Source organism: Lepidochelys kempii, chromosome 9 (genome assembly GCF_965140265.1).
Source record: "Lepidochelys kempii isolate rLepKem1 chromosome 9, rLepKem1.hap2, whole genome shotgun sequence".
NCBI lineage: Eukaryota > Metazoa > Chordata > Testudines > Cheloniidae > Lepidochelys > Lepidochelys kempii.
The window spans coordinates 33762196-33787075 of NC_133264.1; the positions used below are offsets into that span (position 1 = coordinate 33762196).

Sequence of the window (24880 nt, forward strand, 5' to 3'; positions counted from 1 at the left end):
AGGGAAGAGGAGGGGAGCAGGGGGGAATTGAACCTGGGTCTCCCACATCCCAGATGAGTGCTCTAATCACCAGGTTAAAGGAAGATTGCTCCTGCCAGCACTTCCTCCTCCCTGGCTGTTTTGCTTGAGTTTTAGATGTACTCTGAGAACACTTATCAGATCAGGCCATGAAGGCAAGACAGCTAAGAGAATGCCTTGTGTGAGGATGTTGCTGGTCTTAAGCGGCTGGGTGCTTAGACTGAGGTGGGTGTGCACATGCTCACTGGCAGAAATTTAGGCACCTCTGTGTTTAGGTGATAGCTCAGCACAGGTTTTGAGGATCTTAGTGGCACTTAAATTTTGGAGTTCGTGCATAACTGCCACTTTAGGTGCATAAGTCCCTTTGTGGATCTGGCCATAAGGCACTGATTCAGTAATGCACTTGAGCGTGCTCTGAGGTTTAAACGCATGAGTAGACCCATTGACTACCCAAATACGCTTCAATGCTTCTACTGATGTACTGAAAGCTAAACAGGTGTTTAAGTACTTTTCTTAATTTGGGACCTCACTGTCTGGCATCTGCTGGCAAATCTTTACTTTTTAATGCCAACTACAATGTGCCTCTTAAAATGGCAGTGCAAATTTTCCTTTCCATACCATCAGTGTATCCCAGGCTAAAGTAGGACATCCTTTAGGTCTGAGCGGTAGTTGTGTGTGTATATATTCATTCTAGGCATGCCCTTACTGAGGAGACTAACTACTAGTTTGCACTTTTCTGTCAATTGCAGTTGTTGGGGTTTTTTTGGCATTTGCCACTGTTGACTAGATTGAAGACTAAGGCCACTGCATCTGACTTCACATGTAATAGTGACAAGATGGCAAAAAATATTCTTTTCCCCTTTTTAAGCCTTTGTAGATGGTTGGTAATATATGAGAGAAATAGATCATGGCTTGGATTATCATAGTTTTTCTCACTTTTTGTCAGTGTGCGATTTTTTTTTTTTTGTCCTTGCAAGTAATCGCCATGAAGATGAGAGGCAAGGTGAGCCATATCTGGGGTCTGATTCACTGAACTCTAGAGGAATCTATTCATAGGGAGGGTGGGAAATGTTCTTGTTAAGAGCACTGTTACTGTATCAAAGTGTAACAGTGAAATACAGTTAATTAAATAAAACAGGGCTATAGGAATGATTCTCTTTTTATCTCATTTAAGAGTTGTCCATCGTCCCCCCCTGCCACCTTTCTTCTGTTTTCTCCCTAAAGTGCTTATCTATGGAAACAGCAATTTTGGCCCACAGCGATGGAGTGGCTAGGCAGTGGGTTAGGATTTCATTTTTAGTTTGAAATGCTTCCAGCCATGAACTCTGTTTGTAGCCAGAATCAGTCCACCAGTAAAATAGTACTTGGTGAAAGTTTTAAAAAAAAGTTTGAATTTACACCCGTCTCCCCCAGCCAGCCATCCACACACATTGAAGAGCAGGGCTCCTCTGGGCCGGAGTTCTTGGGTGCTTTGATAGAACGGACATGTTGTTCTCAAGGTTGTGTTATTGAGGGGAGATTAATAAAACCTGTGAAAGAATGTTGGCAAGTGAAGGACTGTGGTAAGAAATTCTCTCTCACAGCTCTGTGATCTGCCCATGTTTCAAGCCTGTATTACTCTTTGTATTATTTTTTATGTTTTCTTCTGAAGAAATAAATCTCTTTTCTCAGCAGCAAGTTAGCAAATCTGTATCCTATATTTGTAATTTAAGGGATACAGTGGTCCAGGTTAGTAGATTAGCAATTCCTTAACTGGTGTAGCAAGTAATGTTCCATAACTGATCTTACATTCCTCTTTTCAAATTGAGCATCTCAAACTTTGATAGTATTTTGTGCTAATCAAGGGCAATAAGGTATTTATTGATGATTACATGTTCTGTTCATTCCCTCTGGGGCACCTGGCATTGGCCACTGTCAGAAGACAGGATACTGGGCTAGATGGACCTTTGGACTGGCCCAGTATGGCCATTCTCATGTATTTCTAAGCCTTTACTAAAAACTTACTGAATGAATCTGACATTCAAATCAATGAACTCCTTATTCAAAATTGAAAGAAATGAAATAATAGAATATCAGGGTTGGAAGGGACCTCAGGAGGTCATCTAGTTCAACCCCCTGCTCAAAGCAGGACCAATCCCCAATTTTTGCCCCAAATGGCCCCCTCAAGGATTGAACTCACAGCCCTGGGTTTAGCAGGCCAATGCTCAAATAAGGGTATGTAAAAGAATGTTCCCAGAGAGCTTAGTAATAGCTAACAGCGCTCTTCTCCATAAATATATGTCAAAGTATATTCTTTAATGAATAATCATCTTAAATGGAGTGCTCTTTTGCCTAAGATAATACGTTATTGTGCTTAGGAGAATGAATGGGATAATGGAGAATATGAGAGAAAGTCAGATTAGAAATATGAATACATCTCTTACCAGAGTGAAAACAAAAGGAGTACTTGTGGCACCTTAGAGACTTAACAAATTTATTTGAGCATAAGCTTTCGTGAGCTACAGCCCACTTCATCGGATGCTTATGCTCAAATAAATTTGTTAGTCTCTAAGGTGCCACAAGTACTCCTTTTCTTTTTGTGAATACAGACTAACACGGCTGCTACTCTGAAACTTACCAGAGTGGACGCCCAAATGGCTGCATAAACAGCATGGAAACATTCAAAGATGCCCTGTAGTATGATGACAGGCCATAACTTCATGGGTAGAGTAGGAAAGCAAGTATTATTTTCATAGACCATTGGTATTTCTGCCTTTTCGGTACACTTATTGAGTACAATATTCTTCATCATAACAGTCACTAGTACAAAACATTGAGGAACTGAGGATTAAAGTGTTTCAGAGTAGCATATTGTTTTAACAGTCCTTCAGTTAGCATCCCAATGGCATGTTTATGTAAATTATATACAGAGGTTGTTGCTAAGGACTTATCATACATTTTGAATGGGAAATCCATTTAATAGGGTCTTGAGTTTAAAGCACAGAACTGAAAATCAGAAGACAGGGATTCTAGTACTAGTTCTGACACAGCCTTTCTGTGTGACCTTGGGTAAGTCACTAGGTTTCATGTTTTGTAAAATAGAGACAATAATGGTTCTCTTATTCCTGGGAGTGCAGGAAGGCTGAGCTAAATGAGGTTTACAAAGCATGCTGAAATCCTGTGATAAAAGATGCAAAGTGTAGTTTTATTAATAAAATTTCCTCTGCTAAATTGGAGATTAAAGTTTAGTTTTAGTGAAAATAATCACAAGTATGGTAAAGTTAGTGAAGGTGTATAATTAATGAGGCCTAATTTGGAGGCTGTAATCAATGAAGCTGCTATTAGAAATAGGTTCTGTATGTTGTTAGTAGTGTCTTGAAAATGTTCATAACTATATGTCCTTTCCAAATAAATAGTGATTAACAAACGCTATATATTCCTGAGTTCAGGATCAGTTGAAAGTTGACTCTGCAAAATTAGTTTGGAAATCTCCCAAGAACAGGCTTTCTTTATTTAAAAACTTTTAAAATGTTGTATTGTTTTACGTGAGAGTTTGTTTTAAAAACTTGCCATTTAACATTATTACAGTTTAATCTTTATTTTTCATAATTTCCCATTCTAAGCATAGGGAGTACTGTGTAAAAAAGAAAAAAAAATGCTGGAAGTGCCACCTACTCTTATGGACCAATACTGTGATTTACCTGAGTACACTATATATCCTGTTCAGAGTGAACAATGGAAGGGGGTCCAAATTTAACAAGCCAAGGAATCAAAGACAAATGGAGAGGGCTTGACAAGGCATCCAACTCAATGGGAGTGTTGCTGGTGAAGTCCGTGAGAGCAGAATTGAGCCTTGGGGGAGGGGGAAAATAATAAACACTAAAAAAAAATTCCTTTGAAATGTTGATTGCTGAATTATAGGGCCACAGAGATAAGGCATTTTGTCTTTTTCCTTTTTTCTTCCAAATGTTCTGATTTTCCTGTTTTATCTTAAGTAGAGGCTTGCTGGGTGTGGTCTGTCTTTACCAGGAAGGGCAGTTTGTGGAAAGATTCAGTGTGTGACTGGGATTTTGATTGATTTTTAGTGGGATTTGTGGATGCCCAGCACTCCTGAAAATCAGGTCACTTTCACTTAGGTGCACAAATATGGATTTAGGAGCTGAAAGTTAGGCCTTCAAATTTGGAAATGTTGGCTTCTGTTCTAAAAGATACTGGGCCACTCTTTGTGTGTGTCTTATTTAGTTGTACATGTTTACTCATTTCTAATAGTAATCTATTTTTTTAATTTATAAAACATCCTCCTATTGCACATGAGGCTTCCAAGGCACTGAATGGACAGTTAAAGACACTCAGGTGAATAGAAGTATTAACTTTCAGTCCTCCTTTGTCTGAATTCAAGTGAATTGCTTTTTTGTTTTGTATTTTAGCATTTTCAGACCATGTTGAAGACCAAGTTGAATGTCCTAACTCTTCGGAAAGAGCCTCTTCCTACAGTGATCTTCCATGAGCCAGAAGCCATTGAGCTGTGCACCACAACTCCATTAATGAAGACCCGGGCCCATACTGGATGCAAGGTATTTGAAAAATCAAAACCCCCAAGGCTCAAGACAACTGTGGAATTGTTCCACACATATAAGAGGAAAGTGGGAAAAAATTCATTTTGTTATCTTGGAAACCTCATTAAATAATGCTAATACTGTGAGGTTTATAAATCAAAAGAATCTTTGGGCTTTTTTTAATTAACATTCTGCTCCTTAATAAATGAGGTTCTCATGCATAGAGAATGAAATCCCAAAGTAGTTTTGCAATCCTGGCAATAAATTGCACTTGGATCCTGGCTTCCAAAATTGCTTATTATACTCAATATGTAAGTGTTTTAGTGATGGTGTCATTTCACCTGGGCTAATTTAAATATGATTATCGGTACTAACACTGAAAGATGAGGTTCCCAGGCCTAAGCACCCTGTTTAGTAATCCTTACTAACATACATATATGCCCATTGAAATGGCTTTGCAGGATCAGGCTTGAGATCATATTTAAAAATAAAGAATTAGACCTTGAATCAATTAACCAGCAAGATGACTTTGTCCAATTGCAGCAAACTACAGCTCCTGAAAAAGTGTATTTATTCTCTAAACTGCTTAAGCGCATAAAGTACTTTCTCTACTGTGACTATTTAACAACAGTGAACAGATCTGCCTGTCTGTCTGGGTATATCTGTCTAATTTAGTTACAAAACTAAGTTAGCCCAGTGGAGCCACAGATGTTAGGGGAGATTGAGCTGGATTCTCATTTGGCTTGTACATCATCAACAGGATTGTTAGCTAAGTTCCAGTTGCTGAGCCAGATACATACCTGAGCCCAAAGGTAGTGAGAGAACAGTTCTTTTAGTCTTGGGCATCACTTGCTGTGCAAGATGCCAGCTGTAAAATAAAACCCTTTCTGATGTCACAGTGGTAGGTGAAATAGAAATTTCAAGTTACAAGTAAAACTTACAAGACCTTTTGTGCCTGTTGTTTCTGGTAATAGCCATTGAGATATTGCCATTTGGTAGAGGTGTGGAGGGAGAGGTTGCTTGATGGTGGTTTCCTATGCTTTTCACAGCATTCTCAGTAGGTAAAGGAAATGAGTTGTGGGTACATTATGAAATGAAATGCTTTACAGTGTTAGGCTGTTTTTTTCCTGGAATGTCGTCACCAGGATTTTATGAGCAAACCTTTGTTCTAGGAAGTTTGACTTTCTTGTGGCTCTTTGCTGCGAGTGCAGCTGAGAAGAGCTCATGTTCAGTGTCAAGTGCCATTGCTGCATTGTGTTGATACAGTAGAACACAAGCCAAATGAGCCCTACACAATATTATAAGTCATTCCTACTGCCAGAGGTTTCCCTAATGATGTCTTTTGTCCTTTGTGTTGATACATAATGAAATTTGGGGAACATCAGTAGTTAATAGTACGGACTGTGGAGGGTCTGGCTTTCACATTTTGTGTGATGGGCTTTGGCTTAACAACACTTTCTGAAAGGAAATTTAACTCTGCCTCTGAGAGTATGATTGTAGAGTTCAAATCAGAGAGTGCTATTGGACTCATCCTGCAGTTCTTTAACAAATGAAAGCTCTTCTTTAACAAGTGACGCGTGTTGCAGAATGAGTCGGAATCTATAGCAGTCAGAATCCTATTCCATACTTAGCTTTTTATGTATTTCTGTGAAAAAGCATCCTATCAGCTACCACTATATACATATCTTCTTCCCCTACTTGTCAGTGGCAACAACTGTATGTCATGCAGTGTTGTAGTCCATCTCCTTGCCAGAATTGCTGCCTACAGTGTAGTTTCCAGTGCTTTGTTGAGTTCGTCTCAAACGACTCAAGAGATGAGGCTTCTAGTACCTTTCCTGGGAGACTATTCCGTATTTGCATTGCTCTCATGGTTAAGAAGTTTTCCTCAGTTATTAACCCGATTTTTCCCTTTCCCTATTTTACCTCATTGCTACATTTATTTATCCTTCTCTTCAAATATTTGTAGCTGGTTTGGCTTCCTCTCCCCTTGATGCTCAACGCTCCTCGCCCCACCCCCACCCCCGCAGCACTTCAGTGACTAATTCATTTTTACTTCTTCAGGTAACTTTTTCAATAGCAATTACTGTTTTTCTTTTGCCTTTTGGTTAGATCCACCAAAAGACCTAGATGAGTAATAAAAAAACATAGCAAATAGAGTTGGGCAAATACTATGTGACTATCTGCTGGATGAATAATTTAGGGAAAATTTAATTGCATAATTTTTTCAAAAGTTTGTGAAATTTAGCCAAATTATTCAGCAAATGTTATTCAGGCAGCTTTACCCTCCCACAGTTTCCCTCCACCATCCAGCTTTAGACTGTTGAGTAAATTTGCTCGCTAGATTGGTTCCTGAAAAGAGTGTTCACCCAGCCTTTAAAAACCATCAGAGTGCCTCCCATGTCTGCATTTTCTTAATCTGTATACCTAGGCTTGCCTTTTTCCAATCTTATCCTATCATTCTAGGCTCAACAACATGACTCCACCAAGCAAACACACACTTACACAAACAAACAAGATATAATTTACATTCGATTTTGCAGCACAGAACTGCAGTTATTCCACGTTCAAAATTCTAACGGTCATAGTCTCTCAGTGCAATAGTAACTTACTCAAGGGCACAAGTTCCAGCTCCTTCTTGCTATCCCGGCCCTTCTTTTCTTTACTCTCTTTCTTTGAAATTCCTGACATACAGGCAAGAGCACTGCTGCAGTCTCAGGATTTCAAGACTGAACAACACCTCAGATGCCATTGCAGTCTTTGCTTGTGATTGCATATAGTTCATAATGCAGGCCAGCGTAGCCGAAACTTCTTGGGTAGTGTGTGCTGTCAAAGATTCCAATATATTTCTTAAAGATGAACAGACTAATTTATGAGACAGGTGAGGTGAGAGCCCAGAGTGGAAGCTTGGGTTCTACCTTCTACTGCTGACACTGCTTACAGTCTTGGGCAGGACACTCGGGTCTTGATCCTGCCCACTGCTGAGACCCCTTATCTGTCAAGAAAGTCAACAACATGGGTGCCAACAAGATTGGATGCTGCTTTTTTCAGCAATACTATGCGGTTTAATGTAGTTAATGTTTGTAGACAGTGACAAAAGAAAAGTGTTTTAGCATTTTGGTCACAACAATAGTAGCTGTTTTCAAGAGAGAAACAAAACACCTTGGTTAATCAGGGACCTGTACATAGAAAGTCACTATTTGAGTTAAACCCTAATATAGCTGGGAAGGGGAGGAGAATGCTAAGAATATATGTTTTATTGTTTCCAGCTCACTTGTTGGGCGAGATTTTTAATCATGGGTTTCTAAATTGCTCCTACCAAAAATTAAATACATATCTTTTTGTATGTGCATGAGTGCAATTTAGATCCCCACATATGAATATTGGGCTCCCCCTTGTTCATATGCTGAGGATTTAGATTTGACTGTGGTTATCTAACTTGTAGCTCTTTGATTATTAATTGTGATGCACTCTTGTGTTTTCAAGTGGAAACTTCCTCTCCTTTCAGCACAACACTAAGTACTGTAGCATCAGGTTGAGATTGGAAACCTGGACCGCTTCTCGAAAGTAGGTTGCTCAAAATGGTCGCTTCTCAAAAGTAGCTGCTTCTACTGTCCCTTTTTTAAAGCTTTATCCTTATCCTTTGAAGAATAATCAAATATTATATTAGTTTATGCAGATTTCAAGGCTCCTCGTTTTCTATCTCTTAAAGCTGTGGAGGCATTACAAGGGATTTTATGTATTCTGTTGCTGCTTTTCCAGGCATTGTTACTGTAATGCAAAATGACAGAGGTTAAAAATGTTGCCTTGTAACTTGTGAAGTGGTGTCATTGGTTGAACATTTGTATTAAATTATAAGACTCTTCAATGTGAAGTCTGTATTGAAGAGTCAGTGACCAGAGTCAGTAGTGGTTTCATTCAAATGTAGTGACCCTTATTCTTGGATTGACCGGGGGGTCTCGATTAGAGCAGCATGAGCCTAGCAAGGAATATTATTCATCAAAGCTGATTTGCTATAGTTTAGGTACAACTCATTCCTTTCCTAGGGATAAGCTCTTGTTAAATGGCAACATAAATTTCCATGATACAGCATTTTTAGGTATGATACATTGCCTGTGGTTTTTCTTTTATATTCAGTTGGGAAGATTATTACATTCAAGCTCTTTGCTCATCTCTGTTGGACATGTAATATTAACATTTCTGAAATGACTAATGTGAGCTTAATGCTTTTAAAGTTCTTTTCAAATAAGATGGCAGGTAACTTGCATAGGTGGCATTAGTGAGATAATGATGTTTTAAAACCAAATCTGACTCATACTGTTACAGATGAAAAATTAAGAATTAATGGAAGCAGGTATAATTTATACCTGTTATTCTGGAGTTGTGAAAAAATATGTTCACCAGCAGTAGAAAGGACCTAATCCTGTGTCTGGACTTCCTAAATGGTAGTGGTTAGTGGAGTTTGTGTTCTGTGCACGCTGGGGGTCCTTGCCCACAATTGGAACTTCTAGGTGCTTCTGTAATATACATTATACTAATAATCTTCTGTACTTGATGTGTGGTATGGCTTTATGGAATATTGAAGACCCTGGGCCAAATCCTTCTCTTCATTAAACCTGTGTTAGTTCATTAACTTTATTGGAGTTACTTCAAATTTAACTAGCATGACATAAATGAGAATTTGACCCACAATGCAAAAATCCATAATTAATTTCTAGAGTTAATAGTCAGTGATTTGCTCTCATGCCTCAAAAATAATGATCTGATGATGTCCCACACAAATAAGAAAATCCTCATTGGGATACTTGTAAAATAGGTGTCCTAAATTTGCCCCCTGGGCCTGATTCTGATCTCCTTTCCTGGGAGACATTATTCAAGAAATAATGCCTGTGAAGTCAGTGGAGTTGCACCAATTTGAAAGCTGGGTTAACTAAGAGGATGCACAGGAACAGACAAAAGCTTAGAATCCTAGAGTAATATATAATTCCTAAATTAAATAATAATAATAATAATTATTTTATTACTGATAAATATCCTTGTTAAATTTTACCAAACTCTTGCTTGGGTATTACTCTGTCTATTTCTGCTTGTCTCTCTTCTCTATTTAGACAACAAACTCTTTGGGGTAGGGAGTTATTGTGTGTCTGTAAAATATCTAGGACAATGGGATCCTGATTCTGATTTGGGGGGGGGGGAGGGCGCTCTTAGTAATACCACAATACAAATAATAAATAAATAATGTAACAATAATAACGACATGGCATGTCAGCTTTTGACTACTGTCCCTTTTAGCTAAATACAACACAATAGCCTAATAGTCAGGACCGTCCCTAACCCCGTCCTTTTCCTCCCAATTTGTTTGACAAATCCCAAATTCTCACCTCAATCACTTAAAGAAAGGTGGCAAACTGCTACCCTGTACTACATGTTTACTATTTCCTGTGCATATCTTATGCTACTGAAATCTAGATAATCTAGATAGTGAGTAAGTAAAATGTGGTGCAAATAAAGCTTTTCTTCTCACTTGAATACTGAGGGTCAGCTCATGGTCCCTGCTCTGGCCTCTTTGTGCTATCCTGGTGGAGCAGAGGGGCTGAAAAACTGCCCTATGAGGTCAGTTGAGGTTTCTCCTGATGTGGGGGAAATCCCAGATGACATAAAGTTGGTTTAAGGGGGTTTGTCAGCTGGCAATTTCTTGGCTGGTCTAATGGCTCATAGAGATCTGTTACAAGCTGAGGTAATGGTCCCAGGGGGCAGTATAATTTAGAACAGCCACAGGGTTGAAATTATGCCCAGCAGCTCCAGCTTTAGAACAGAGCTCTGGTGCAGCTGAGAGTCCAGGTCTTAGTTTAGATTTCAGTTATATAATCCAACTGCTTGGTTATTTGTGTTCAGCTATACGGAATCATGTCTAGTAACTTTCAGTTTATCTCTAGATGTGAGGAGTCTGGGTTCCTGGTCCCCAGTCTGAACTAAGAGCACATGGCAATATATTATTTATTCAGAACAGCAGACAATTATGTATTAATACTTAACAGAACATGCATTTTCTTTTTGACATCTTTGGTGCTTAAAAATCTACTATTTTATTTAAATTTCCTTCAGATAATTTAAGTACCCTCCCAACCTTTAAACATTTATTGCCAGTTTGGCTACTCAAACCACAGTTGAGTAGCTGCTGCATATATTCCTAAACCCACTTCATCTCATCCTAGACCAAATAAAAATGTTCTCTTTGCAGCTGTAGTGAGGTCAGGAGCAGTTTTCCTGAGCACAGCTGCATCTAGCCATAAATATAATGTGGCTAGCAGCTAACTAGCTTTTTGATGGTCTTTATTACCATTTTGTTAGATCATAACTTGAAGGTGGCCATTATCTTTTAATAAAGAAACAAATTAAACAACCCAAACAAACAAATAATAATAAAACCCTAATCCAGGGTCTATTATTATTCTACCACATATTTGAATGGGAAGCACAATGCCTCATTTTCTTTTTGCTTCATTTAGGACTCTCTATCTGTTGCATGTAAGCCATGCACACTTTATACTACAAATTGACAGTGTTACTCTAATTGCCAAGTTCTCCCTGCAACTCCTCCCAGCTGCATTAGGAAAAGTGGTACAGATCTTAATTGCTTCAGCGTGTTAGAAGATTATATTCATCAGTGGGAGAGATGGTGAAATAAGACTTAGTTTTAGAGGCATAATTTCAAAAACGAGAGAGCACAACAATGGGAAAAGTTGCTTGTTGGAACATTCATTTACACTTCCCCCAGATAGTTTTCTTGGTCTAGAATTACACGAATTGAAGAATGCTCTGTTTCATTAACCTAAGATTTCAATAGCAAAGTTATTGCACATTTTTAAGAAAGCCTATGTAAAAACAAAGTATCAATGTCCATACTTGGAACTGGGGGCGTGATTCTCAGCTTGCACAGAGATCTAGCGTTCATTGAGCTAGAGAGCTAAAAATAGTAACAGGTTTCAGAGTAGCAGCTGTGCTAGTCTGTATCCGCAAAAAGAAAAGGAGGACTAGTGGCACCTTAGAGACTAACCAATTTATTTGAGCACTGATGCTCAGATAAATTGGTTAGTCTCTAAGGTGCCACAAGTCCTCCTTTTCTTTTTTTAAAAATAGTAACAAAGCCGCAGTAGCACAGGTAGCGGTGAGCAGCAGCAGGATTGGAGCACTGAATACAAATCCATCCGGACACCATTGGGTACATGCTTGGGGCAGCTGGATTATGTCATTGCTTGCCACTGCCCATGCTGCTATGGCTACGCTACTATTTTTAGCACACTGGCATGATGACAGCTAGTGCAAGTGTGGCTGTGTGAGCTGGGGATGGCATTCCCAGCTCCAAGTGTAGACACAGCCATAATGGCTTTACTCTGATAGGATCACAAGGCACTTTAATAACTGTGGGCCAAACCCTGTTCTGTGCTGAGCACTGGCAACTCTCACAGTGGGGAGTCAGTGGGATTTGCATGTGCTCACCACCTCTGAGTTTGTCCACGTAAGCGGTCTGATTCTGTACCATTAAAGTCTGTGGAAGTTTTGCCATTGACTTCAATGGGAACAGGGTTGAATGCGCCAACAAATGTAGCCGCCTCTGCTATGAAGGCCAGTAGCCAAGCAGACAACCATTAAACGGAACATCCTACACCATATCTGGCATTGTGACGCTCTCCTCTCTGAACTTCCGAGCAGATCTCTGTGACATATCATTTGCTCGCTTCATGCGTGGAAATGCCACTGACGTCAGTGGCAGTATTGTGAACTGGCTGAGTGCAAAATAACTAACAGAAATATGACGTGTGAATGCAAGTGGAAAATGATTAGTTCAGAAGATATTTGATATGATCCCTAGACTTTAAAAATGAACCTCTAATCAAAGGATTTAAATTAGTTAAAATGATTTAGTAAAACCTGACTAAGTCCAGCCTGCTTGAAAAAGACTTCTGGCAGTGTTCAATGTTTCACTGTGATGGGATGTATTGTAGCAAATTTTGTTTGCTTACTAGTAAATAGGCATGATAGGAAAAATGTATTTTGGGTGCAGTAAAAGTTGCCATGTCTTGTCAGATATATTAATGTTCTTGCTTTTTGTTAGCATTTGCACTGGTGACATTTTGCAAGCAGGAGTTCGAACAAAGGGCATCTAGTTCTGGAAGTTTAAATTATACTTCCCTATCTAAAAACCTCCTTGTACATCACATTCACCAGCAAGGGTTGACTACACACATTTATCTGAATGCCTCTTGCTTAGGTATAGTTCCATGGGTTCTAATTTTGAATATATGTTAATTAAAGCTGAGCGGTACCACAATTATTTATTTATTTTGGGAGTTAAATTGAGAACTGCACCCACAGCACAATCCCTGGGAATATTGTAAATAATAATATGAAATGCCCCCCAGCTACCCCCTCAGAAAACTAGAGTCTGCCTGTCTCCTTCATGGGCATGCAGTGAGCATGGGAAAGGCACCAGGAGTTTCCCGACACACCTGCATGACCTGCACAAGGGCCAAGTTCCCGTTCCTGGGCAGCCCTGAGTGCTGCTCCCTCTCTACTTCCATGGGTTGACCTCATGATCCAAGATGGCCAGGTAGGAGGTAGGTTTATGGCTGTCTTACTGAGCCTTCCACTCCCTGGTGGAACTTGCTGATCATGATGTGGGGAAAAATGGGGCGTGACTGCACATCAAAAAGAGTGTAGTATGGTACACTCTGTGTGCCTGGGAGCTCTAGGAGAATGTCTCCTGCTGTTCTCTTGGGCTGGGGTGAGGTGGGCCCCCCCTACCTTTTATTCTGTGCCATACCCAAGTGGCACACGCTAGCCCCAAGCAAAGAGAGGGACTACCCAACATGCACAAGGGTTAAAAATCTTGGGATTCCTTCAGTCATATGTGGGAGCAAGTTCCAGAGCCAAAAGCACCCCAGCTGACCTCCAATGTTGCAAGAGCACATTACGGAGAGAGGTGGTCATTCAGGTAGCCAGTCCTTGCTCATAGGGATATAATACACAAAACCACTATGCTGTGCATCAGTTAAGGTTGGGGATGTTTTCTGTGGCCTAAACCAAAACTTCAGAAGCAAGGAAATGAAAATATTATGGTATCCATCACAATCAGCCCATAACCTCTACTCCTGTACCTAGAGAGAGAGACCTCACTGCTAGCACAACCGTGGTCTGCTATATCTAACTCACTATAATCTTAACTCTGCCCATGGGGTATATGCTCCATGTATTTGAGAAATTATTTGCACTTCTCTTAAACCCTGAAAAGTGTGCTTGCGTCATCATAATGAGCCTTTCTTTCTAAGCTTGCTATGATATATGCATATTTCATATTGTTTTTGAAACCTGGCAGAGCAAATAACCCTGTTACATTGTGTGCTGTCAACTTGCCAAAAAAAGAGAGAGTTATCTTGAAGTTTGGAAACCTTGTGAAGCATATAAAGTCTAAGGAAGTATAATCAGCTGTTTGCCAAAGATCTTCCACAGCTTGTGTTAGATTAATTGAGTTTTGGTTAAATAAATGGGGACCATTCCATCATGAGCAACCAGGAGAAGAAATTTGGAGCCCGAGAAAAATTTCTAAGGTAGGAAGAAGTCTGTTTGGCTGGAATTGGGTGCTTTTTACAATTGCAGAGCTTGGTGGTTTTAACTGCCTTTGAGTTAACAAAAGCTGTAATTGGAAATCATCATCCCTTAGTCTCGTTAGCAAGAGAAGCCAATCAGAAGAAATAATCTAAATTAAACCTTTTAATGTAAAACAATTATTTAAGGCTCTGAACAGTTTATACTCCAATTTGTTATGGAAGAAATAATGATTCACATTCAAAGCATAAAATGCAAATAAATAGAAATCCAAACTAAGCCATTTGGACTCTGTGTGACTTGGTTGAGAATCATCATTAATCATTTATTCATTCCTGAATGTAACGCTCAGAACAAACCTGTCACAAATGCTGACCCTCTCTGTGTTGAGAAGAAAATCAGGAACTTTTCATTGGTAGATGTTCATCATTTCTTTAGCATATATAATACTTTGAATCCTAAAGTACTTTGGAATATCTAAATAGGGATCAGTCATCCTCTGCAGTGCAGCCATCATGGGGTAGAAAATGGTGGCCATTCTCTGCCAATAACTCTTCACAATGCTCTTTCAAAGAGGAAGTGAAGAAAAATATCTCCAATTTAAACTGTAATGGAAATTTTAGGCAGACATAATTCAAGTTGGAATTTGGCTGTGACACTGAGGCTAGTACCACTGCTGTATGGAAGCGTGCCATTGGATCTTTAATGAGTGCAAGTGAATTAGACATCTGTTGGGAAGACAGGGTGGGAATAGGTATTGTTTCATATTCTCTGTGTATATATAAAGCCTGCTGCAGTTTCCACGATATGCATCTGAAGAAGTGAGCTGTAGCTCACGAAAGCTTATGCTCTAATAAATTGGTTAGTCTCTAAGGTGCCACAAGTCCTCCTTTTCTTTGTACTAACACAGTGTCCTCTAACAGAGTCATTGACTCAGTCTGACTCAGAGTGCTGACTGCCACCTACTGAATCCTCAATTTTACTTTCTGCACCACTTGCATTTTCAGTCCAAGGTCCCAATCCTGCAATCAGAGTGGCATGGGCAGAGCTCCATTGATGTCAGCGGGGCTCTTTGTGGATGCAGAGGTCTGCCTCCGTAGTGCTGTTTGCAGGATTGGGTCCTAAATAATTTAAGTCCATCCCTCTTTAGCATATAAGATCTGGCAAGAGCACAGCACTTACGTGCTATGGCTGAAACTATCAACCCCCCTCCCCCCAATATTAAGATAAGAGAAACTGGTGAGATACTGGATGAGGTTCTTTGACCTGCGTTATGCAGGAGGCCAGAGTAATGGTCCTAGGAGATCAGATCACAATGGTCCCTTCTAGCCTTAAATCTATGAAACCTGAGGGTCAAGATTGAAAATGGAAATTTTTCCTTTAAAATAAGATCATTACAATTTAGAATATTAAGCCTACATGCTTTTGTATAAAAATGCATTTGATTATATTAAAAAATATCCAGACTGGAAAACATTATCCTGGATTTTAAATGACCATATAATATAGAAGTGAAGTAATTTCTTTCAGTTTTAAGGAACCAAGCATATCTATTAAGGAACTTCATTTTAACTGCAGGTACTGTGCACACGTATTGTATGGTCTTCTGTACTGTCCATGTGTATTTGTATAGCACTGAATTTATAATGCATATATTCTGAATAAATTTAAATGGTAGTTCATGTAGGTTCAGCATTACCTTTTATGTTCCCATTGGTATTATACCAGTGACAACTGAGAGCAGACCTTTGTCCAGTAAACATTAAAATAGTTGTAAAATGTATTTTCTTTTCTTTCAAAAAGTAATAGTGTTGTCACAGCTTATTCTTTTTCACTGAAGTGTTCTGGTTTGGTACTTTTTAAAATTTAGAAATTTAAAAGAAAATGCTCCAAAATGTTGTGGTTTTCATGCCGAGTGGTTTGTAAGTGAAATCAGCACATGTTTTCTCTGTCTGAAGTGAGAGTGATGTTTATGGAAGGCACAATGTTCACAGCACTGGAGGCTGGAGTTCTCTGACTGTCCACCAAGTACAGCAGGGGAATTGGCAGTACAATCTGCCTTGCACTGCACAACTGCCATGCTTCGGTACTTATAGGTCTTGACGGTGACTTCTGGAGAGACAGTGTGGTGTACCCTTTTTGCCTCTTCCATCCTTGACCTCTCTCCAGACACTGACAACTAAAGTCCAGATCAGTGCCAGTTGTGATGTTGGTGTTTGAGATGTGGTCACCTGTCCTGTGGAAACTGGACTAAGATCATTTCACACTGATTACTGCCAAATGTCCTATGGTAGCTATTTTTTCAGTCGTTACTTGAGCTAAATATAAGCCAGTGATAGACAGATAAAAGACTGTCTTGCATTGTCAATCTGACACATCCATTCTCTCCAAAAGCTGAATTTCAGCACTTAAGTCAGTGGAATATTTCCAGGTTTACACTGGTATAACAGAGCAAAATTTGGCCCATAGTAAACATATACAATCAGAAGACTGATCCATAGATTAAAGTATAATTCAGCACAAAGGAACAATTCAACTGGGCTACTTCACATAAATTTGAACTAGTTTACATATATGAACGCTATAGTGACAAGTTCTCCAAACCCCATAGAAACAGTGATATCCGTTTTACGGTTGTACTTTTTATTAAAAAATGTGAAATTTAAATTAACTCTCTTCAATTCCAGTTCTAGTCTAGAGAATTCTTTTTGAGTGTAGAGATCAGAAATGTCCTACCCCTTTCCTTACCAAATTTATTTTCAGTGTAAAACTCCATTTGGAGAACCCAGAAATATATAATATAAATAAAACATGGTCTTGTTTGGTCATGTGACATGTTCAAAATCACAAGGGAAGCTATGGAAGTTCTGGGCTGAGAACCCTGATTTTCTGAAGGAGAAGTCACATGTCTAATCCACTGTGCTTCTCAGAAAAAGCCTCATATCTATGTGTCTCTTTATGCTGTCTGTAAAATGGGGCTACTCGTGTACCTACCCTTGTCAATTGCTCTGAGCTTTACAGATTAAAAGTACTATGTAAATCCAAGATATTATTGGCCTGTGAGCCACATGACTAAGGGTCCGCTTCTGGATCAGATATTTATTTCAATGTGACCTTGGACAAGTCATTTAACTTTGCTGTTTTGCCATCTGTAAAATGGGAATATTAATCCTTATCATCAGACAGGTAGACTGTGCAGTTTGATTAGGAAAATTTGAACAAGTCTTCATACAAAATACAGCTCTAAATAGTGAATATATGTTTGTTTTTATTTTTTGTATTGCATATTTTAATTTTGTACAATGCCTATAACTTGGAAATGGCACTTGGTGCCTGTAACGTTCCTCCCTCTCAGGGTCGGCGCATCCCCTTCTGATGGCATCGGGAAGCTGACACACCCACCGGAAGTTCATTAGGTGGTCTGACGTGGGCCTCCAACCAACTAGCCCTTCAGGTTTCCCTCAGGAGGGTTTTGCATGCCCCCAGTTGGCTGGTAGTCTGGCCTCCTGGCCAGGGGAGATAAAAACAGTCTAGGGGCTCAGCACTCTAGGCATGGGTGAAGCACTTAAACAGGATCCTTCAGTCTCCTCGTTGGGGCAACAACAACAGTCTGTGGCTCTGGCCCTCTGAACATAGGCAGAATAATTAACCAGTCTATAACTCTCAGCCTCCTGGCTGGGGCAAACAGCAAATCTATGGCTCTGTTCCTATAGCCTAGCAGTTTAGTGCACATCCAGCCCATGTACAAGGTTGGGGTCAGGGGGTAGAGGGACCTGGGCCCACCCCGCTCCACTGGGTCCCAGCCGAGGGCCCTGGCAATGGCAGGCGATTCCATCATGGGCAGAGCCGGTGCAACCACTAGGCGAACTAGGCGGTCACCTAGGGCACCAAGTGGTTGGGGGCGGCCAAAAACGCGCTCCGGGGAGGCGGTGGAGTGGAGGTGAGCTGGGGCAGGGGGGCGCAGGGAGGGCTGCCTGCAGCAAGTAACAGGGTGGGGGGGCACGCAGGGGAACCATTCCCCACCCCAGCTCACCTCTGCTCCGCCTCCTCCCATGAGCGTGCCGCCCTGCTCTACTTCTCTCCCTCCCAGGTTTGCAGTGCCAAACAGCTGATTGGCGCCACAAGCCTGGGAGGTGGGAGAAGTGGAGCAGTGACGGCATGCTTGGGGAGGAGGCAGAGCAGAGGTGAGCCGGGGCGGGGAGCTGCCCCTCGGCTCTCTGGGCCGAGGGTGGGGGGGCGCGGTGGCGGGGAGCTACCGTGGGGGGGCACCTCAGGGTGGGAGGGGGGAGCTGCCGCAGGGCTCGCAGGGTGGGGGCGGGCGAGCGCAAGGTGGAAGTTTCGCCTAGGGCGCAAAACATCCTTGCACCGGCCCTGATCATGGGATCAGCAGGGAAATGCAGAGTTCCTGCCTTCTGGTTCCCCTGGACTACTTCCTATTGGTTCCTGCTGCTGCTGCTCCATCATTTCTAGGCTCTGGCTCATGGTTGGGCAACCCTACCTCTGGCGTCTCCCTGGGGGTCTGGCGTCTCCCTGGGGGTCTTCCATCTCCTGGGACCTTTCTTCCCTGCAGCAGGTCTGGGATTCTGCTGCAGATTCGGCACTCTGGAATGGACGTCTGCATGCTTCCCCTGTCCGGGCCTGACTGAGCTGCATGGCCCTACTCTTATACTTTCTGTCCCGCCCCTGCACTTCCTGTGAGGAGGAGCAGGGTGTGGTCAGCTGCGCCCACCAGAGGGAATTAACCCCTTCCATACTAGAGGGAGGCCACTCTGCCTCACTACAATGCTCTAGGGCATAAGTAGTGCTATATGGGGCAGGTCCTCAGCTGGTGCATGTTGTCATAATTCCATTGACTTCAGTGGAGATGTGACAATTTCCACCAGCTGATGATCTGCCCCTAAATCTTTAATTGCGTGATAATATACAGGTTCTCAAATATATTTCTTCTACAACCTTAAATCCAGATGTGAACCCTCTGTGGCACCATGAACTCTTAATGGGCTCAATCCAAAGTCTTCTAAAGTCCATACAGGGCTCCCATTGACTTCTGTAATCTCTGGATTGGAGCTATATGCCATACAAATAGCATCCATATGAAAACTGTGCGATATACTGTAGCTAGACAACATTCTATGGATGAAATGTAACCTAGAGGAAACAATGAAAATGTGCTGGCATTTGTTGAGAATTAAGACAAAATTAATTCCCTCAGTGATTACAACCTCCTCAGTGGTGTTTCTTTAATGTGTATTGCTGTTCATTGTGTTTCGTTAATATATTACTTCTTAATACATTTGGAAACAAAAAGAAATTTTATATCAGTCTCTGGAAAACTTCAATTTTCAATGTACTTGTAGTGGTCGAATTAGAAACATGTCAGTATCTTTCAGTGTGGTAATATACAAGAATAAATTCTGTAAACAGTTCTCACTCAAACAGTTTAATATTTTGAAGTCCACTTGTAGGAGAAATATTTGTTTGTTAGTGCATTTTGAAGATTTAATACAAATACAGAATTATATAAAAGTGTAACTAGAGTGATAATCAAACAAGTCTCATAAAATTAGACATTGTTAATACAACAATGTACATGTATTTCTGTGGGGAACTACTTGAAGTACTGACATTAATTACTGTCCAATGGTGTACGTGTCTGCAAAAGAATGGAATATCCTCCTAAACGTATGATACATGGGTACTGAGAAAATTATTAAAATATATACCTTGGGGAGAAGTGAACGTATTGTAAAAAAATGTGTATCCATATCCATAGAAGTGCCTCCAATCCCAAACCTAAATTGCTGACACCTAGCCATTCTAAGGATCTGGCCCCTTGTGGCAATGAAATTAGTGTAAGCGTTCAGTGATGAAAAAAAATTACAAAGATGTAACATGTTTTTAAAAAAGGAAAATGTGATTTTGTATGACATTATTTATAAAACACTGTATGATCATGTACTAAAGATTGTATCATAATATCTATACACAAAAAGCTAGAATTAAGGTTGTGTTGTACAGCCCTGAAGGCAGCATGCTGGAGTTTAGTATATGCTGGAGTTTAGTACAACTGTGAAGTCCTAGATATCCACAGATTTGTTACAATATTTGTTCTGGGATTTTTGGTGCTGTAGAAAGGGCCATGCTCATCATGCTCATGCATGCAAGGTCTTTTCATCATGGAGTTAACCAGTTCTGTGATAACCAGGGTTCAAACATCTTGTACTTAATAGCTTTTGACACTCAACATTAAAACAAAATTTAAATTTATTATAGTGGTTACTCTGAGCAGATGCTGAAGTCACTGTCAATCGTTTTGTTATGGAATGTCCTTGAGAAATGTTTCCATCTTTGTATGACCGCTTCAGTTTCAGAATGGAGCCACTAGAAACTTCTTTGATCTAATTTGTGTGAATGATATCCAGGCTAGGTCTCCATGGTTACTGAAGCATGCCTGGTAGCAGGATGGCTCTTCATGATAATTAGTGTAGACCCTGCATCTTTGCTTTGTATTGGCTCTTGTAGAATGAAACATCCTTCATTTCTAACACTTTAAGCCATTCTTTAATGTAAATCCGGCAGCATTGGGTTCTCTGGGTGTTATTCCTCCTGCCCACCAAATACCATTAAAGAATGTGCTTCTGTGCAGCAGCACAAAATCAGATGTGACAGATATTAGGTAGATCTTTTTAGACAATGCTTCTTTGTGAAATAAATAAATGAATGCATCTTTATTAATCCATGGAGGTATTTCATGTTGCTACTCTTCTGAAACCACTGGTATTAGGTTTGATTTACTTGGACAGCATTGCATTTAGATTCTAACATGCATGCATATGTATGAACACACAGAGTATCCCAAAATTAGGAGGTGTATTGTACCACAGAAGTTTGATGATGCACACAGAATGCCCATGCTGTTTCAACCTAATGTGAGTCGTCTTAGCAATTCATAATAATTTCTAATTGCTATATTCTGATCAATGTCAGTTTTCCTCTTGTGGCTGATCCTGCCTGCTCAAAACTCCCCTTGAAGCCCATGAGATTTTTGGTATACAAGAATGTTGGAATTGGACTGCAAATTCACTTATCTGTAGTAAGACACTGTGGGCCTGATCCACAGCCCATTGAGGTCAATGGGAATATACAATAATATAATTATACTCCTTTATATATGATACTTTAATAACAAGATTGTTAATTTGAGCAAAGAAAAAATGTATCTAGCACACATCTCCAGTTCTCCTGGTTTCCTGTTCCCCCCACCATTTAATTATAATCTACTATACCAAATAATTTGTAAATATGTTCAGATTGGGTGTAGGGCAGGGGTCTCAAACACGCCGCCTGCAGAGTTATTTCCTGTGGCCCGCCATAGACACCGACTCCACCGGTAGCCAAGCTCCCCTCCTCCCCCAACCCGAGTGCGCTGCGTCCCCACTCCTCTGCCTACCTCTCAGCGCTTCCCGCCACCAAACAGCTTAGGACTTTCCAGGAAGGAGGGGGGAGGAGCGGGGACGCGGTGCGCTCAGGGGAGGAGACGGAGAAGAGGTGGGGCTGGGGTGGGAATTTGGGGGGGAAGAAAGGGGGCGGAGTTGGGGTGGTGACTTTTGGGGAAGGGGTTGGAATGGGGGCAGGTAAGGGATGGGAAGAGGTGAGGCAGGGGCGGGGCCTCATGGAGTAGACGAGCAGTCTGAGGTATGAAGTTCAGCATGTATGATTCTTTGCTGTCAGTAGTTGGGAAGAATGTTTGTTAAAAGTGGCAACGTATTTTGTATGAACAGTTACTTTAAAAAGTTCCTGCCGTTACAGCTATGTTGATAGACTGTTAGTGTAGATCATCATCAGTGTTACTGGCCACATAAGGAATAGTTACAGGTGTTTATATTTTATTAATACCTCCCTTTGCATTACAGTTTTAAAAAAGTTAATACGTTGACTTTTAATAACATAGTATATTACTCTTCATTTTTTAAAATTTTTTTCTATCGTTGTATGAAAAGGTTTCAGTGATGCGGCCCTCGGGCCGATGTACTTGTCCTCATGGGGCCCTCATGATGATTTCAATTTGATATCCCTGGTCTACATGGACCAATTAATATACAACATGTTGGTATGCTTTAAACATCACACCCTGTAGAGTGCATTGCTCCACCATGTAGACAAGCCCTCAGGACTCTATTCATAGTACCTAAATGTTGACCAAATCTTCAGCTGATGTAAATTGGAAGAACACTGTTAACACTGATAGAGTTTTGCTGTTTTACACCAGCTGAGGATCTGGCTTCATGCTTAATAGGGTTTGAAGGATCTGGACCTTAGTTTAGATAATTTTTTTTTGTTTTGTTACGAAAGTATTACACAGTGTGAGGAAATGGATGAGGTAATCAGTGTGAAGACAGGCTTAATTCATTTTCATCTTCAGTTTCTTCCCCGCCAACAGTGCTTTCATATGAAGTAATTTTTCCTGGTGATTACATGGCACCCTAGTAGCAGTGCCCTCAAGATTTAGAGGGCATGTCACCAGTTCTGCACCTGATAATTAATAAAACTCAGGATGTCTATACTCTTGCAGTTAGTGGGCTGCCAATATAGAATTGAGTCAAGGAAAAGGAAACTATATTTTAAGCAGGGTGAAAGGCAAAGAGAAGTTAGGAAGAAAAATTGGTAAATTGTAAACGTCTGGTACTTTACAAAATTCTAGATGGTGTGACAGTTATAAAGGTGGTGTTGCTGCTACTGAAAGATTCATTGACCTTTCTGCTGCTACAAAATTGCCAATGAACAATTACACGTTAGGTTTTTTTCAGATCAGCAAGTGTGATGTATCTCAGTTTGCTTTTTGCAGGAAATGCTTCTGAGTGCAAAATAGGGGAGAAAACCAAGCCTAGTGCAGCCAGAAATCACTTTTAAAATAATATTTGAAAGATTGAAGAAGGAAGTGTCTAAAAATAGGTACAGTGAAGTATCTGGTGAGGGGCGGGGGAGGGAGGAGAAGGAAAAGGCAGATTGAAATGAGGTTAGATAAATGTGTGAGCCATGATTATTTTGAGTGTTTTTGCAGTCGACTCTAAGTACCTGTCTGGCTGTTTAGACTGGAACAGGACAGAAGACTGGTTTCTACTGCTTTATTGAAACTGTTGATGTGACAGAATTGTCAGAGGGCTAAGAATAACTTGCCCCTGCTGACGTCAGAAACACTTTTATAGAGCTTACTGTTCACCTTACCTTTCCAATGAACCTATCTTGGAAATGCTTTTGTGGAATTCTTGTTAAATGTATGAAGTCTGGGGGCTGGATCCTCAGCTGATGCAAATCCATCTTCTTCCTTTGACTTCACTAGTGCCATGTCTGTTTACACCACCTGAGGATCTGGTATTCTCAGTCTAAAAAATTATGTGAAAATTCTGATGATTGAGAGCAAGCTATTAATTAAAACAAAGTACTAGAATATAGCAGATGTGAACCAATGCTGTGTTTGTCATTTGTTATTAAATGGAAGGGTTAAAAATATCAAACAATCCTTGCAATAATGTTTATTACATAAAAAAAAAACTTGTCAGTGAATTGAAGAGAGGGGTGTTTTCTCCCTGGAACTTTTGCTTTAAGTCCTGAAGTTCTTAATAAAAAAAAAAATACGATTTTAATTCAGTTTAATTCAGTCCCAAGTGGACATCAATTTCTATAATTTAGTATAGTTTGGCACAGTTTACAGCCCTTACTTAGGAGATGCCCAGGAGTGAGCTAACATAGTGCCTTCAATTACCACTGTCTTCTTGAGAAGCTACTCTAAGGGTTTTATTCTCAAAGAATTTGCTCATTGTTGAGTATCCTTTGTTAACACCAAGGATCTTTTATGTACTGCAGTTAAGGCAGGGGTCTCAAACTCGCGGCCCGCGAAGCTCCCCAATGTGGCCCGCGGGGCTCCAGCAGTTTGGGGGCCAGGTCTCTCCCTTGGCCCCACCTGCTGCCTCCGGGCACTCCCCCTCCAGGTGATTTACAATGGCTTGGGGCCCCGGCAGTGCAGCAGAGCTGAGCGGCGTCTCCCTGCTCGCTCCATGTGTCTGGCGGCCCCTCCCTGCGGCCCTGGGGCGGGGCTGTGCCTCCGTGCGCTGCCGCTGCCCCTGTGGCCAATGGGAAGTTGCAGGGGCGGTGTCTGGGGGCAGCAGCGCACAGAGGCCCCCCGGCCCGCCTCACCTTGGAGCCACAGCTAAGTGCCGCACCCTCGTGACCCCCTCCCAGAGCCTGCACCCCATCCCCTCTCCACATACCCCTTCCTGCCCCCAAACTCCCTCTCAGAGCCTGCACCCAGCACCCAAACTCCATCCCAGAGCCTGATCCCCTGCCCCACTCATGCTCCCTCCCAGAGTCCAACCTCTCACCTGTTCTGCACCCAGACTCCCTCCCAGAACCTGCACCCCAATTGCCTGCCCCAGACCTCCTCCCCCACCCAAACTCCCTTCCAGAGCCTTAGGCAGGTGGGGGGGTGGAGTTTTGGGGGGGTGGGTTCTGTGTGGTATGAGTGACATTATTGGCCTGCTGGAAGGATTTGAGAACTGGCACTGGCCCTAAGTTAAATTGAGTTTGAGACCCCCTGAGTTAAGGTGTGCCTGAAGGATGAAGTTCACTGCTGTAGGGGTGTGCAGGGTCATGGAGTGCCTTGGGAAAGAGGCAGTGCAGGGGCTCCTGCATACCCAGTGACTGTAGCAGGTGAGACTTTCACCCCA

The 24880-nt window shown here is 41.2% G+C and overlaps 1 protein-coding gene across 3 annotated transcripts in view; it reads left to right on the forward strand.

Annotated features, from left to right (window-relative positions):
* PID1 (phosphotyrosine interaction domain containing 1) overlaps positions 1–24880 on the forward strand; it is a 159616-nt gene that overhangs the window by 51785 nt on the left and 82951 nt on the right. For 2 of the 3 annotated variants that reach the window (XM_073359837.1, XM_073359836.1), the window contains exon 2: positions 4425–4571. The exons of the other annotated variant lie outside the window; for it this stretch is intronic. In XM_073359837.1, coding sequence (XP_073215938.1) covers positions 4425–4571 — 147 coding nt within the window. The remainder of the gene's footprint in view (positions 1–4424; positions 4572–24880) is intronic. 3 annotated transcript variants of the gene reach the window in all.